Source organism: Alosa pseudoharengus, unplaced genomic scaffold (assembly GCF_046254945.1).
Source record: "Alosa pseudoharengus isolate Yale_2024_CS ecotype anadromous, Long Island Sound unplaced genomic scaffold, YU_APseudo_1.1 YU_APseudo_1.1_scf_12, whole genome shotgun sequence".
Classification (NCBI taxonomy): Eukaryota; Metazoa; Chordata; class Actinopteri; order Clupeiformes; family Clupeidae; genus Alosa; species Alosa pseudoharengus.
Window position 1 is genome coordinate 39,014,651 of NW_027468587.1, and position 15,608 is coordinate 39,030,258.

At 37.1% G+C, this 15,608-nt stretch overlaps 1 protein-coding gene across 2 annotated transcripts in view; it reads right to left on the reverse strand.

Moving 5' to 3' along the window:
- Nucleotides 1-15,608, reverse strand: part of aplp1 (amyloid beta (A4) precursor-like protein 1) — a 170,900-nt gene that overhangs the window by 57,436 nt on the left and 97,856 nt on the right. For both annotated transcript variants that reach the window (XM_076281227.1, XM_076281228.1), the window contains exons 9-11: nt 15,131-15,289; nt 14,914-15,042; nt 14,327-14,426 (exon numbers count right to left, since the gene is read on the reverse strand). In XM_076281227.1, coding sequence (XP_076137342.1) covers nt 14,327-14,426; nt 14,914-15,042; nt 15,131-15,289 — 388 coding nt within the window. The remainder of the gene's footprint in view (nt 1-14,326; nt 14,427-14,913; nt 15,043-15,130; nt 15,290-15,608) is intronic.

A 15,608-nucleotide genomic window follows, 5' to 3' on the forward strand; every position in this document is an offset into this window, starting at 1 on the left:
CTCAAAACACAGCCTTGGGGAGCACCAGTGCTGATGGTTAATGAGTCAGATGTCAGACCCCCCACTCTAACCACTTGTGAACGGTTGGTGAGGAAGTCAAATATCCAGTGACACAGGGTGGTGTTCAGTCCTAAGGCCTTCATCTTTGTGACCAAGGTGAGAGGTACTATCGTGTTGAATGCTGAACTAAAGTCAATGAACAGCATCCTCACATAATTCCCATTCCCCTCCTCCAGGTGAGTTAAGGTGGTGTGCATGAGGTTTGAGATGGCATCCTCTGTAGACCTGTTGGCTCTGTAAGCAAATTGGAGGGGGTCGAAGGAGGCAGGGAGGGATGAGCAGATAATGTTTTTCACAAGCTTCTCAAAACACTTCATCACTGTAGACGTCAGGGCTACAATTCCCAATCTACATTCAACTTTTAAACTGTCTACTTTTAAACTATCAACTTTTATTAAGCTGTGCAACCACCATGTCTGTCCTAGCGTAATTTTCATGCACTTGTAATTCCCTGGAATTACATTCTCTAGTTTAATAATGCTGCTGTATGAATCACGGTAAGCACGAATGAAGTGGCCACTTCTTAATGGGACTCACTGTATGGAAGTAGGCTAAGTAAAATAGAGATGTTTAAAATAAGATAAAGTTAGGATATGCCCGCTTGACAACGGCAGAGATAACTGGCCTTTGGCCATAGCAACCATCCATTTAGAATGACTGGCCTTCATAGCAACCAAGTATGCATGCAATGTGATGCAAAGTATAGAAAGGTGATGAAATATACAGAGACAGGTCAAGAAATATAGTGCAATGTAGACAGTAGTATACAGTTGATTTACAGAAGGTGGTTTAGAGTAATATGAATTAAATATAAATATGTGCAGTGTATTAGCAGTTATCTCATACAATAAGTAGAATAATGTATGTAGTAGTAACATTATAATAGTAGAAATAATAATATAGATATATGCAGTGTATTAACAGAATATAATAAAACAGAATAAGTATGGATATTTAATATGACAAATATATAACAGATATGTACATAACATACAGCTATGTGCAGTGTGGAAACAATGTCATTGTAGTGCAGAAACAACATTATAAGAGTAGTAAGAATAAGTCTATGTGCAGGATGAATAGTAAGATCAGTAGAATAACTATGTATAAATGTAATTACAGTAGGCCTATGTACATTTGTAAATAAATAGAAAACTATGGGTGAGCGGGATAAATCAATTTTATTTAATCGTAAAAGTAAATTGCATTCAATTAAATTGCAATTAAAAATCTTTCCAGTAGGCTTTAATGTCACGCAAAAAGTACAACCAAAGCTGAGCTTGATCAACTAGAACCAGAACTTAAGTGTAGTTTTTTGCTGGGTCCCAGGCCATGTTGGTCTGAGGGGAAATGAGAAAGCGGACGGTGCTGCTAAGCAAGCCCTCAATGAAGAAGTCACAGAATGTCAAATCCCTGCCCCAGACCTTAAACCTATACTGAACTCTTACATCTCAGATAAGTGGCAATCTGAATGGGATTAATGTACCAACAACAAGCAAGCAATGTGAATTTTGGCACATTTTCATGATCCACTGGGTCGTTATGGGCCACACAAAATACGGTGTTGCTAAAATTACTCCTATTGTGGCTATTAGAGACCTGCGTTCATGAGTATCCAGCTACATTCAATGAGTTAAGTAAAATACATTCACACACAAAAAAAACCCCCATCACTAATGTTGTGGACATTCCTTTATTCTGAGATACATCAATAGGCTCTCAAAACAATCCCAAACAGACATAAGGTCTTTATAGAGCAAATCCATATAGATTATTTGTGAAATAAACCAGTAAAACAGAATTAGGGGATGGAATATATAACATTCACACTCATAGCTCATATTTCTAAAATAAATCAGTGAAAAAGTATCCTGACAAACAAGCAGCATTTTAATGCCTTGGTCATATTTCATAATTTCAATTCTTCTCTAGGTTACCTGATAGCCCAGTTTGAGAGGTGCAAGACGCGTGACATTATTTATTTTTGCAGCCAATCACTACTGTTGTTTTATTTTATTGATTTGATCTTAGTCATAGAAGCTAAATTCGAAGGCAGGCCACAGGTAAAATCCAACGAACCACATTCACCCCGCAAGCCAATAGTTGAATAGCTCTCTCCTAGAGCTTTAGAGGTATTGCCACTGCTCCAACACTGAAAGGCAATGGTTAGAATGCTTGGATCAAGCCAGGTTCAGCATAGCGTATGCCACTGTCTGCTCACGTTGGTGACCGGACCAGGGCAAGCACACTTTCGCAGTTCCCGCCGGAAATGCAGTCTAGTTTTTATCTACAATCATAATCTGTTTATTATTATTATTATTAGAGTGCATGAAAATGCACTCTACTGTTCTTCCTAGGCTTCTTCTTCTTCTTATTACAGTGCATGAAAATGCACTATACTGTTCTTCCTAGGCTTCTTCTTCTTCTTCTTCTTCTTCTTCTTCTTATTAGAGTGCATGAAAATGCACTCTACTGTTCTTCCTAGGCTTCTTCTTATTCTTATTATTTTTCTTCTTCTAACGCAGTTAATGCAGCTTCAACCGTTTAACGTAGAAACTTCATTCAAACTGCGTTGCGTAGGTCTTACTTAGGACATGTGGGCTTTGTATTTTTCATCTTTGTAACTTTTATACTTTTTAAACTATTAATTAAAAACTACTCAAAATTTCCCCATAGACTTAACATGGGCTGATGACATCACAATGGACTAATTAACTTGATTTGCACCTGTATATTCTTCCAGCTGCTCATCTAGGCCCCATCAAAGAATCAGTTCAACTGATTGCACCTGTATCAACTGCTTTCTACTGAACTAGACCAACTATCTCTGTGTCTCTACATTCTACAAGGATATAAGACACATTTCATCCAACTTTCTATCCATTCATCCTCTTCAAACCATTCACTCATCCACCCATTGAACTATCCATCAACATCCATTAAACAATCTGCCTATCAACATCCATTCAACTTTCTGTCTATCAACATCCATTACACTATCTACATTTAACTTTTAAACTATATACTCTGTCTGAGGCTTTAAGCATACAATAAATATGGCTCTATTAAGACTGCCGTTAAGCAATTAGAATCCTAGGCCAGGTGGCCAGGCCACCAGCATCAACTGCCAGTCTCAGGCTTTAAGCATACAAACTGGCCCTATTAAGACTACACATCCTGTTCAACTGCTTCCTCTGCCAAAAACTGTTTCAAAATAAAAGTCCTCACTACAATATTTCACTGTTAAACAATTTAACCCTTTAAACTACTGAACTTTTTAACTGTTCAGCCATTCTGCCCTACTAAGGCAAAAGACCTTAACTCACCAGAGTGTGAAACTGAGAAAAATGACTTTAAAGTTATCTTAATGTCCTGACAATTGAGTAATAGGTATAATATTGTAATTTTCACATTTTTTAGTGTTTACCTGTATTAATCTATCTACACAAAAATTTGAACTCAAATTTGACCTTTGACCCTTTTTTGGAAGTTACTGTATTCTGCCTTAGTATTGCCCACAAAATGACAATCGGTCATACTAAGGCAAAATACCTTAACTTCTATTTTATAGCACAATGTTATGATAACAATGATAACTTTTACTTAAAATGTAAGCAATATTAACCCTATTGGACTCACTATGATAAAATGGCTTCACATTTATCAACATCATATGAAAATGATAGATTTTTTCATTTTTTTCTGTTTTTCATACTCATAGTAGCCTACCACACTGACAGTCACTTCTGACAGATGTCAGAATTAAGAATGAGTGTTTTGATGTTTTAATATATATAAAGCATATTTTTCTGTTTGGATATGAGGCACTAATTTAGACTCATTGGCTAGTTTATTTTTATAACCAGCCTAGAACAGCAAAAATATTTCAGAATCATCCCATTGTAGCATCTTAATGTCTGCTGAAAAGTTTCAGTGAAAACATAGGAATTCATATTTCTTGTGATTTTACTTGCAGTATTTGCATTATTATAATGAAATCAGGAAAACATTTTGATGATGTGTGTAGGTCTTTTCAAAATTATGATTAAACACTGTAGCCTAGGCCTATACATTTTCCTGGATACAATGGAAACTTAACCAAATGCAGATGATACAACAAAGTTCTCCCACACAAATTAGGTAGATTAGGATGTGATCGGTTGCCTTTATTTGGTCATTTTATATTACTGCAATTTAAAGCTGCCTGCTTTGCGACTAGCTTTAATTTCCCAACTAACCTGCAGCTACACTAAACTTTAGGATTGCATTGATAAAATTGACAGCCTGTAACAACTTGGGAGTTTTGACTAGCCGGCAGCAAGTTTAAAAAACTCGATTTTATGAATTTGCTTTCTCGTCGGTTGTTTGGTATGGATTTTAACCAGGGTTCAACTAAAGGTAGGCTCTAAATTACTACATCTCTGCTGCTGATGTGTGTGTGTGTGTGTGTGTGTGTGTGTAAGGTGTGTCGTTGCGGCTCCAACAAACTCGCGTAGTTTTCAGTCAATGACTATCATTTGCTGGCGAGAGCTAACTTTTTTTTCCAGTTGACATGTAGCCTTGTATTACGGGCTGTGATGTGAATTAAGATATCCTAGGCTACAAGCCATGCTCTAATGCACCGCTTGTTACTTAATATGTTGTTGAGTTTAGGCTTTTAAGTTAGGCTAGGTTATCAAGATTAGCCTAGGCCCTATCTTTAATGCACCAGCATAATAATTCCTTGTCCTTGGCATTTAGGGGAGGCTACGTTTCAAAGCCATCAATCTAACAAAAAGCAAGCACTGCAAAACATGTAGGCTACTGTATACACTTTATTGAAGTTAGTGTGTGTCTGAGGTGATTTAATTGAATAATGCATAGCCTAGACACAACGCTAGCCGCAATACAACTTCACGTAGATGGTCGGTCAGAATGCAGCCGTCCCTTCGCACCGTAACTTCAATCGAGTGTTCAGTAGCAGAGTGAAAGGAAGGCATAACACCGTATCTGATGTTACGGGCTTCTGCCACAGTTTCCCCTAGGCTTTTTGAAGTTACGGCAAAAACATAATCTTATTTCTCCCAAAAAACAACCGAATTGAAACTTGATGTTTGTCTACATGATAAAACTTATGTTTATTGTCCTAATAATGACAAAAACTCATTTTCGCCAAATTCGAAGTTACGACCTTCTGCCTTAGTGCGGCAGCATTGTAACTGTTACTTGTCATCAACTATGACTCCTACCCACTGTAGCTAGTTAGCTAAGTTAGCAAAGTAACTTGGTTAGCATAGTTAGCATGTTAGCATGCTAGTTAGCATTTTTAGCAAAACTGCTAAAAATGATTAGCTAAGTTAGCTAAGTCACATGGTTAACATAGTTAGCATGTTAGCATTGCTAACATGCTAGTTAGCATAACTACTAAAAATGAAAACATTAGCTAAGTTAACTAAGTTAAGTATTATCCACCTATTTAACCGTTCAATCATTCCAACTATATTAAACCTTATCTACCAAGCAAATCATTTAACCATATAAACTATCCACCTATTTAACTGTTCAGTCACTCCAACTATATTAAACCTCATCTACCTAGCAACCAATATAGTTTGTTTTTACTCTGTATGATATTTTACATCATATTTTTTGCATTTTCATGCACTGTATTTCCTTCAGGAAATGCTTTTCTAGTTAGAGTGCATGAAAATGCACTCTACTGTTCTTCCTAGGCTTCTTCTTCTTCTTCTTCTTCTTCTTCTTCTAACGCAGTTAATGCAGCTTCAACCGTTTAACGTAGAAACTTCATTCAAACTGCGTTGCGTAGGTCTTACTTATGACATGTGGGCTTTGTATTTTTCATCTTTGTAACTTTTATACTTTTTAAACTATTAATTAAAAACTGCTCAAAATTTCCCCATAGACTTAACATGGGCTGATGACATCACAATGGACTAATTAACTTGATTTGCACCTGGTATCATCTTCCAGCTGCTCATCTAGGCCCCATCAAAGAATCAGTTCAACTGATTGCACCTGTATCAACTGCTTTCTACTGAACTAGACCAACTCTCTCTGTCTCTCCATTCTACAAGGATATAAGACACATTTCCTCCAACTTTCTATCCATTCATCCTCTTCAAACCATTCACTCATCCACCCATTAAACTATCCATCAACATCCATTAAACAATCTGCCTATCAACATCCATTCAACTTTCTGTCTATCAACATCCATTACACTATCTACATTTAACTTTTAAACTATATACTCTGTCTCATGCTTTAAGCATACAATATGGCTCTATTAAGACTGCCGTTAAGCAATTAGAATCCTATGGCAGGTGTTCGGGCCAGCTGCATCAACTGCCAGTCTCAGGCTTTAAGCATACAAACTGGCCCTATTAAGACTACACATCCTGTTCAACTGCTTCCTCTGCCAAAACCTGTTTCAAAATAAAAGTCCTCACTACAATATTTCACTGTTAAACAATTTAACCCTTTAAACTACTGAACTTTTCAACTGTTCAGCCATTGTAACTGTTACTTGTCATCAACTATGACTCCTACCCACTGTAGCTAGTTAGCATGGTTAGCATAATTAGCATGCTAGCATGTTAGCATGCTAGTTAGCATTTTTTACAAAAACTACTAAAATGATTAGCTAAGTTAGCTAAGTCACATGGTTAGCATAGTTAGCATGCTAACATGTTAGCATGCTAGTTAGCATTTTTTACAAAACTGCTAAAAATGATTAGCTAAGTTAGCTAAGTCACATGGTTAGCATAGTTAGCATGCTAGCATGTTAGCATGCTAGTTAGCATTTTTTACAAAACTGCTAAAATGATTAGCTAAGTTAGCTAAGTAACATGGTTAACATAATTAGCATGTTAGCATGCTAATTAACAGTTATCATAACTAATAAAAATTATTAGCTAGGTTAACTAAGTCATATGGTTAGCATAGGTAACATTTTAACATTGTTAACATGCTAGTTAGCATAGTTACTTGGTTAGCATTATTATCTTTGTTAACATAGTTAGCATAACTGCTAGCAAACATTGGAGCCATTCCAACTGTTAGTTATCGTCAACTATCTGCCTAAATAATTTAACCATTTCAATTATCAACCTATTTAACTGTTCAGTCATTCCAACTATAGTAAACCTTATCTACCAAGCAAATAATTTAAGCATATGAACTCATCATATTTTTGCATTTTCATGCACTGTATTTCCTTCAGGAAATGCTTTTCTAGTTATTATTTTTCTTCTTCTAACGCAGTTAATGCAGCTTCAACCGTTTAACGTAGAAACTTCATTCAAACTGCGTTGCGTAGGTCTTACTTATGACATGTGGGCTTTGTATTTTTCATCTTTGTAACTTTTATACTTTTTAAACTATTAATTAAAAACTACTCAAAATGTCCCCATAGACTTAACATGGGCTGATGACATCACAATGGACTAATTAACTTGATTTGCACCTGTATCTTCTTCCAGCTGCTCATCTAGGTCCCATCAAAGAATCAGTTCAACTGATTGCACCTGTATCAACTGCTTTCTACTGAACTAGACCAACTCTCTCTGTGTCTCTACATTCTACAAGGATATAAGACACATTTCATCCAACTTTCTATCCATTCATCCTCTTCAAACCATTCACTCATCCACCCATTAAACTATCCATCAACATCCATTAAACAATCTGCCTATCAACATCCATTCAACTTTCTGTCTATCAACATCCATTACACTATCTACATTTAACTTTTAAACTATATTCTCTGTCTCAGGCTTTAAGCATACAATATGGCTCTATTAAGACTGCCGTTAAGCAATTAGAATCCTAGGCCAGGTGGCCAGGCCACCTGCACCCTATCAGTTTCTCAGGCTAACCTTTTAAACTATCCAGCTATTTGACTGTTCAGTCAGTCCAACTATATTAAACCTCATCTACCTAGTTCAGTCATTCCTATATTAAACCTCATCTACCTAGTTCAGTCATTCCAACTATATTAAACCTCATCTACCTAGCAAATAATTTAACCATTTGAATCCTATGGCAGGTGTTCGGGCCACCTGCATCAACTGCCAGTCTCAGGCTTTAAGCATACAAACTGGCCCTATTAAGACTACACATCCTGTTCAACTGCTTCCTCTGCCAAAAACTGTTTCAAAATAAAAGTCCTCACTACAATATTTCACTGTTAAACAATTTAACCCTTTAAACTACTGAACTTTTTAACGGTTCAGCCATTGTAACTGTTACTTGTCATCAACTATGACTCCTACCCACTGTAGCTAGTTAGCATGGTTAGCATAGTTAGCGTGCTAGCATGTTAGCATGCTAGTTAGCATTTTTAGCAAAACTGTTAAAAATGATTAGCTAAGTTAGCTAAGTAACATGGTTAGCATAGTTAACATGCTAGCATGTTAGCATGCTAGTTAGCATTTTTAACAAAACTGTTAAAATGATTAGCTAAGTTATGTGGTTAGCATAGTTAGCATGCTAGCGTGTTAGCATGTTAGTTAGCATTTTTAGCAAAACTGTTAAAATGATTAGTTAAGTTAGCTAAGTAACATGGTTAACATAGTTAGCATGCTAGTTAGCATTTTTAACAAAACTGCTAAAAATTATTAGCTAAGTTAGCTAAGTAACATAGTTAGCATGTTAGTTAGCATAACTACTAAATATGAAAACATTAGCTAAGTTAACTAAGTTAAGTAACTTGGTTAACATCAGAGCCCGTCTACGGAGAGCCTTGCCACTCCGTATTAAGTCCCATTGTACCGAATTTTGGTTGCAGTTCCACTAGATTTCCACTGGGGGCGAACGCCATGAGTGCAGAATGAATGGGAGTCAATGGAGCTAGACGGCTAAATTTGCCTCTTTCGCCTGATTGTCGTTGACAAATCTCAGATTTGATTGTAGTTTGTATAACTTCAACATGGGTTATAGGTCAAAAGTTGAATGAACCAGTACTTATGTCCTTTTGATTTCTTACAGGTTGGGTCGTTGTTGCCCATAACACGCTAGCATTGTGCTAATGAATGATGTCATTGACACGTTTGAAAGGCTTTTTAGAACAATTAAGTGACTTTAAAAAATATAATACTCAACCAAGTGTATTTTCTTTGCCTCCCCTTTCAAAAACAATATTCAAATTACTTGGAAAAAAATTATATCCAGAGAAAAGTGGATTTTGAGGGGTACAGCTCCATAGACCTCCATGCATTCTGCACTCGTGGACGAGCGCCCTCATGTGGAACCACAGAAGGAACTGCAACCAGTTCAGAAACCGGAAGTTTTCCGAGAGTGGCAGTTCTCCCCTTATTAGACATTCTCTGTTAACATTATCTTTGATAATATAGTTAGCATAACTGCTAGCAAACATTAGAGCCATTCCAACTGTCAGTTATCGTCAATTATCTACCTAAATAATTTAACCATTTAAATTATCCATCTATTTAACCGCTCAATCATTCCAACTATATTACACCTTATCTACCAAGCAAATCATTTAACTATATAAACTATCCACATATTTAACTGTTCAGTCATTCCAACTATATTAAACCTCGTCTACCTAGCAACCAATATAGTTTGTTTTTACTCTGTATGATATTTTACATCATATTTTTTGCATTTTCATGCACTGTATTTCCTTCAGGAAATGCTTTTCTAGTTATTATTATTATTATTATTATTATTTTGTATTTTCATTTATTTATTTTTATTTTTTGTCATTTATGTCTTTATTTTTTGTTTTTATTACTGTTTATTTTTTTTATGAGCACCTTGGGTCAATAACATTGCGTTTAAGTGTGCTATATAAATAAATATGACATGACTTGACTTGACAATCAATGAGTCTAAGCCTAAGCTACATATAGGAACGTGACATATTACCAACCGTCATGTATGTCGTATGACCTCTTACGTGTATGTGTCACTTAATATTCATTTCTATACAAACCAAGACGGCGGATTCCTAAAGAAACGCAAGCACCCACACCATACGTTTATCTAAATTAGCTATGTACCAAAAATTACATTTTATCGTGACTCAAAGAGCTGTAAACAGTGTTGTAAGGCTGCGTGTACAAATCCGCTTGGAGCTCCAGTGGAATTTTGAATTGCCGACGAGAATTCTCGGGCTAACCGTTGATGTGCTGTGAGAAAGGTTGGGAATAAGCACCCACCAGCCCAGCACTAAACTCCGAGCGTGGTAAACAAAATTGGATATTTCAGGCAGTAAAAGCCCCGGTAAGAACCAAACTAGATTTTGTTCAAATCTACACACCTATGGCTACTGAATGTAAGGTTAATTTAGAATGTTATTTTGAAGTATTAAAAAAACATTGTTTTTTTAGAATTTTCAAACGAAATGGTTGGTAATTAGCAGGTTTACGATAAGTCTGTTTTGTTTGAATGCACTATACATGTGATCTGATGAAGGCCTTGTAGGCCGAAACGTTATCGCCTATTAAAAGTTTTTTTTTTCATTTACTCGGAGTGTGCGGCACCTTCCTTCTCTGACTTAAGAATCGCAGATAAGACCTCGAACAACATTTAATCTCATTTACACCTATCGACATATTAGACCTTACTTCCACAATTTCCTTATCAAAATCTACAACTAGTCTACTAGACCCTATTCCTACCCATCTTCTTAAGACTGCTCTCCTTTTCCTGAATAATGTTTTGCTCCAGATTATAAATAATGAATTGCTATCAGGGCATGTACCACAGTTGTTTCAGTTATCTGTTATTAAGCCCTCCCTCAAAAAACCTAGCCTTGACCCTAACAACCTGGCCAACTATAGGCCTATATTTAATCTCCCTTTCATGTCAAAAATACTAGAAAAAATAGTGTCCAAACAAATTGGTGCCTTCTTATATATGAACCAAATCCAATAATTATATCAGTCTGGCTTCAGAGCTCACCACACTAATGAATCAGCCTTAGTTAAAGTTTTTAATGACTACTAATAAACTAGTATTCTATGCTGGAATTCTGACTGTCCCTCATATATGCCTTCCCTACAATTAGAAAATTGGTGGGAATATTTGGAAAGTATGAATCAGGTAGTTGCTTTCTAACTGGGGGTCTAAACATAGGCAATCAAAAATGTAAGCATTCCCCTGTGTTTGTCATGGTAAAAAAATAAAATAAATAGACATTAAGTTTTCATCTGTAGCTTATTTGGTTCATAAGTTGCAGTCAAAACCCTTTTTCGGACAGTAGGCAGATTGGATTTGGGGACATTGAGGGTCCACATATACCCAATCATAAATATAAATATTTGTTGTGTTTCCCATAGTCAGAAAAGATGAAATATTTATCAACTTTACATTTGTGTCTCATCTGGTTCAAAAAATGCAGCCAAATCCCTTTTCAGGGTTGTGGCTAGATGGGATACAGCTAACAACGGAAGTTACGTAACAGACAGTGAAATATCGCAAAATCTCGACGATACCAGAGCCCATTTACGGACGGGCTCTGTTGTTACTATAACGATGGCAGCTTTCTTCTCGTCGTACAGGAGTTTTGAGAAGTACCTCAGTGATTACGAGGAAGAAACCATGACTAAGTTTACAGTCTTAACTAAAGACCGCAGTTTTGGTCAGGACGGTGAGTTCAGCTAAAAAAAATGTCCATTTTTAAATCGATAGTCTAGCTGTTAGCTTAGCATTGTATGCGCGAGTTTGTGTGTGTGCGCGCGTCTCCCTCTCCCTCCTGTGTCATATAATGTGTCATATAAAGGCCAATGTTATTATGTAAGCAACTTAAAAACGTAAAATTCAGATTGACAGAATCTCCTGTTTTCCCGGGGAGTGCGCGAGTGTGTTTGTGTTTTTTTAGAAGTGGGGTTTTTTGGTTTGTAGTGGACACCTTCTGCTAACCAGTGCCTAAGGCTGCAGATTAACTGTAACTCTTTTCTGTGAGGATGGACACTGGTTTTCAGCGGCCCTCACAACCCCACACCACCACCCCACCCCTTCCTGTGAGGATGGACACTGGTTTTCAGCTTTGCCCACACCACCACCCCACCCCTTCCTGTGAGGATGGACACTGGTTTTCAGCGGCCCGCACAACCCCCCCACACCACCACCCCACCCCTTTCAAGTGTGCATATTGTATATAGTTCTCTGCCAACCTATGGTGGCATCATGCCTTCAGTGTACATATTGTATATAGTTCTCTGCAAACCTTTAGTGTGCATATTGTATATAGTTCTCTGCAAACCTATGGTGGCATCATGCCTTCAGTGTGTCTTAAACAACCACACATAAAATGTATTATATTATATTGATATTTTATTGTATTTCTGTAGATAGATTTATGAGTAAAGTTACCAACACAGGAAATGTTCTATTTTGTCTTTATTATTTTGTCAGAATGCACCAGAATGCTTTGTTTGTATGTGAAAATCACAAACCCCACCCTCCTAAAATTAAATGAAATCATATTGGACATATTGTGACTCTCTAACTCTTATCTTATGTAGCTGTAGAAGCAAGTCTCTCTGATTATGTTTCTGTTTCTGCACTACAATGGTACTGTTACCACACTGTACTGTACATATCTGTCCATATGGTTCATACTATATTTATTCAGTTTTTATTATATATTCTGTTCACTGCATATATCTATATGATTCATAATGGTACTGCCAATACATTGCACATATATGTAAGCCTACATGTAAGCCTACATGTTGAGTCTCCGTGCAGAAGTAGATATTGCATGCCAGGTTTCAAAAGTTACGATCTCAGTCCAATCGTTAGCAGCTCCATCACAACAAGTTATGGTCCATCCCCAAAGGGAAATGACAGTGTTCGTTGTGCAATTGAAGCAACTCTTTCACAACGATCCATAAAAATAGTTTTCATTTATGACACGGATATCCATGGCTGAGACGTCTTTAGATCGTCTTTAATTATAAGTTCTCGTAACGCAGGGTAAAGTTAAACTTACGTGTCCATATATATTATACTTCTTTGGGACACCCGTGATCATAACTAAACTATTTATTTTGTAATAGTATTTCTAACATGAATTTATAACATAAAAGTGATGTTAATGTTTGCAAAATAGCTATTTTTCTTGTTTCCTTTGGAATATCCATGATCGCTTCCTACTTCCTGTCCTGAGCGGCGAGATTTCACTATCTGTTACGTAACGTCCATTCTTAGCTGTATCCCATCTAGCCACAACCCCTTTTCAGGTGGCCGCCATATTGGATTTGGCAGCCATCTTGGTCTCAGGGATCACTGGCTCGGGCCCCCTGGCTAAATTATTTCAGTATGCCCTCAGCTGCATCTGTGCCAAATTTGGTGTTTGTAGATAAATTGGCGTCAAAACTGCTTTTTTGGACAGCGGCCATATTGGAATTGGAGGACTAGATACAGTATATGGGGTCATAAATATAAACATTCCTATGTGTTTCCCATGATCAATTAAGCTGAAAAAGACATCAAGTTTGTATTTGTAGCTCATGTGGTTCAAAAGTAAGTCGAAACCCTTTTCGGGCAGCCAAGGGTCGCTGTAGCCAAAAATAGCCAAAAGTTGGTGGCCATCTTAAATTTGAAGGTCAAAAATAGGTCAAATCAATAAATCTACTTGATTTATGAATTTCTTGACATAGAGTGTCTCAGATACAATGTATTATGCAGCACTGTGGGCAATACCTAGCCTGGCTAACGTCAGACCACATCTCATTGAGATGGGGTCTGGGAACTACAGTAGACATTAATTTTCTCGTATTTGAAACATGGTTTACGAATGCCCAGAGCCGTTTATTGGGTGCTCCGAATGTCTATCAAATGCGTCTGTACATAGCACATAACGGCTTCGGTGTCGTCATCGTATTGCTGCCTTCTCTCCGTTCAGTGATTGGTTCCTTCATTGAGGTGAAAACGAAGTCCATAGAATCCAGGCTGCCTAGCAGCGTGAATAAAATTGCGCGCGTAAGGCAGCATGGGAAAACCCAGGCTAGGCAATACCATTAAAAAGTTAATTTCCAGTTTGGCTGTCGGCAGAGCTCTCACAAAATTTCCACACATTTTTGTGAGGGGCACCCCGGCTAATTTTTTTCTTTAACCTTTATAGATGACAAATCTAGTGAGAAACGAACCTTCACTCTCCATGGTCACAGAACTGCTATAGATGACCCAACTAAGAGGTATGCAATCTCTGGGCTGAGCACCATTCCAGTTACCCATATTTTTTTGTCTTATTTAGGCAATTTTATGTAAGTAATAACATTTAGTGGCTTACCAATTTCTTGATGAAGCTCCTCGGCCAAAGCAGGAACTTTGTAAAGCAGAGCCAGGCTTTGGTTAACTCGCTCCTCAATTACATGCAAGTGGGTGTAGACCTAACAAGAATATGGTTTAACATTAATGATGACACCTGAATTGACTTTGTGAATACACTGCAAAAATAAAATCTAACCAAGTGTTATTAATTTTATATTAAGATCAAAACATCTATTTGATATAGTTTTAGAGACTTATCTTTCAAGAGAGTGCTAGGTATCTTGATAGATAGATTTTGACTTAATGTAAGAAGACTGACTTATTTTAAGGAGTCTTATCAAGACAAATTTGCTCAACGCACTGGCAGCCAAATGTGCTTGTTTTTAGGACAAATTTGCTTGTTTTCAGGATGAAACGTCATAGAATAAGCCAAACTCTTCTTAAATTAGGCTATGTCTAATGATCTTACAAGAAAGCGTTAAGTGTCTTTAGACTGAAAACAATACCAACTAGATTTTTTGATCTTATGAGATTAATAACACTTGGTTAGATTTTTGGTCTTTTCCAGTGTACAAAAACAGATAGATAAAATAAATGGATTCTCACCTGAAACTTCATCTGTTCTGCTCTCTGTGGATCAACAACTTCAATATGCTGGTAGTGCCTCAGTGTATGTTTCCGATCTTTTTGTTCTGCTGCCATGTAGTGTTTCAAAGCTTGTAGCACACTCTCTGGCTAAAAAGTTTAAGTATAATAAATGTGAATTTGTATTTAACTTAGGTCATGAAAAAAGCCTCATTTCCCCAGAGACCCACACTCTCACCTGTGGGTTTTCACTTTGCACTGCGGCGACGTAGTTCTCGAGGGCCAAACGCCGAATGTTATTGAGACTGGCTACAACACGAACCAAATGGGTCTCAACAAGCCTCTGGCGCTCACCGGCCACCTGTTCCTCTAAAGTCTGCAGGACAGACTGGAAGTGCTGACAGAGAAATAGAGCAAGACTGAAGTAATGAAGGAGGAAGAAAAAGGTTTTCAGCTACAAAAGATGTAGTGGTGAAAGTTAGAGCTCAGCAGTATTTTTTTTCACTGTCATTAAATACAATTGATTGGTTGTGGATATTGACAGATATGTATAATGTCACAATGTACTATGTAAGGGATAGTGGATGACACATTTCTTTCTGTGAACAGAAAGCCCTATGTTGGAGGTGGTAAAACGGACCCAACGCACCAGCGTTACTGATACTATTACTGAGCTGAAAAGTTACCAGGTACTGCGCTCTACTGGTGTTCTGTAC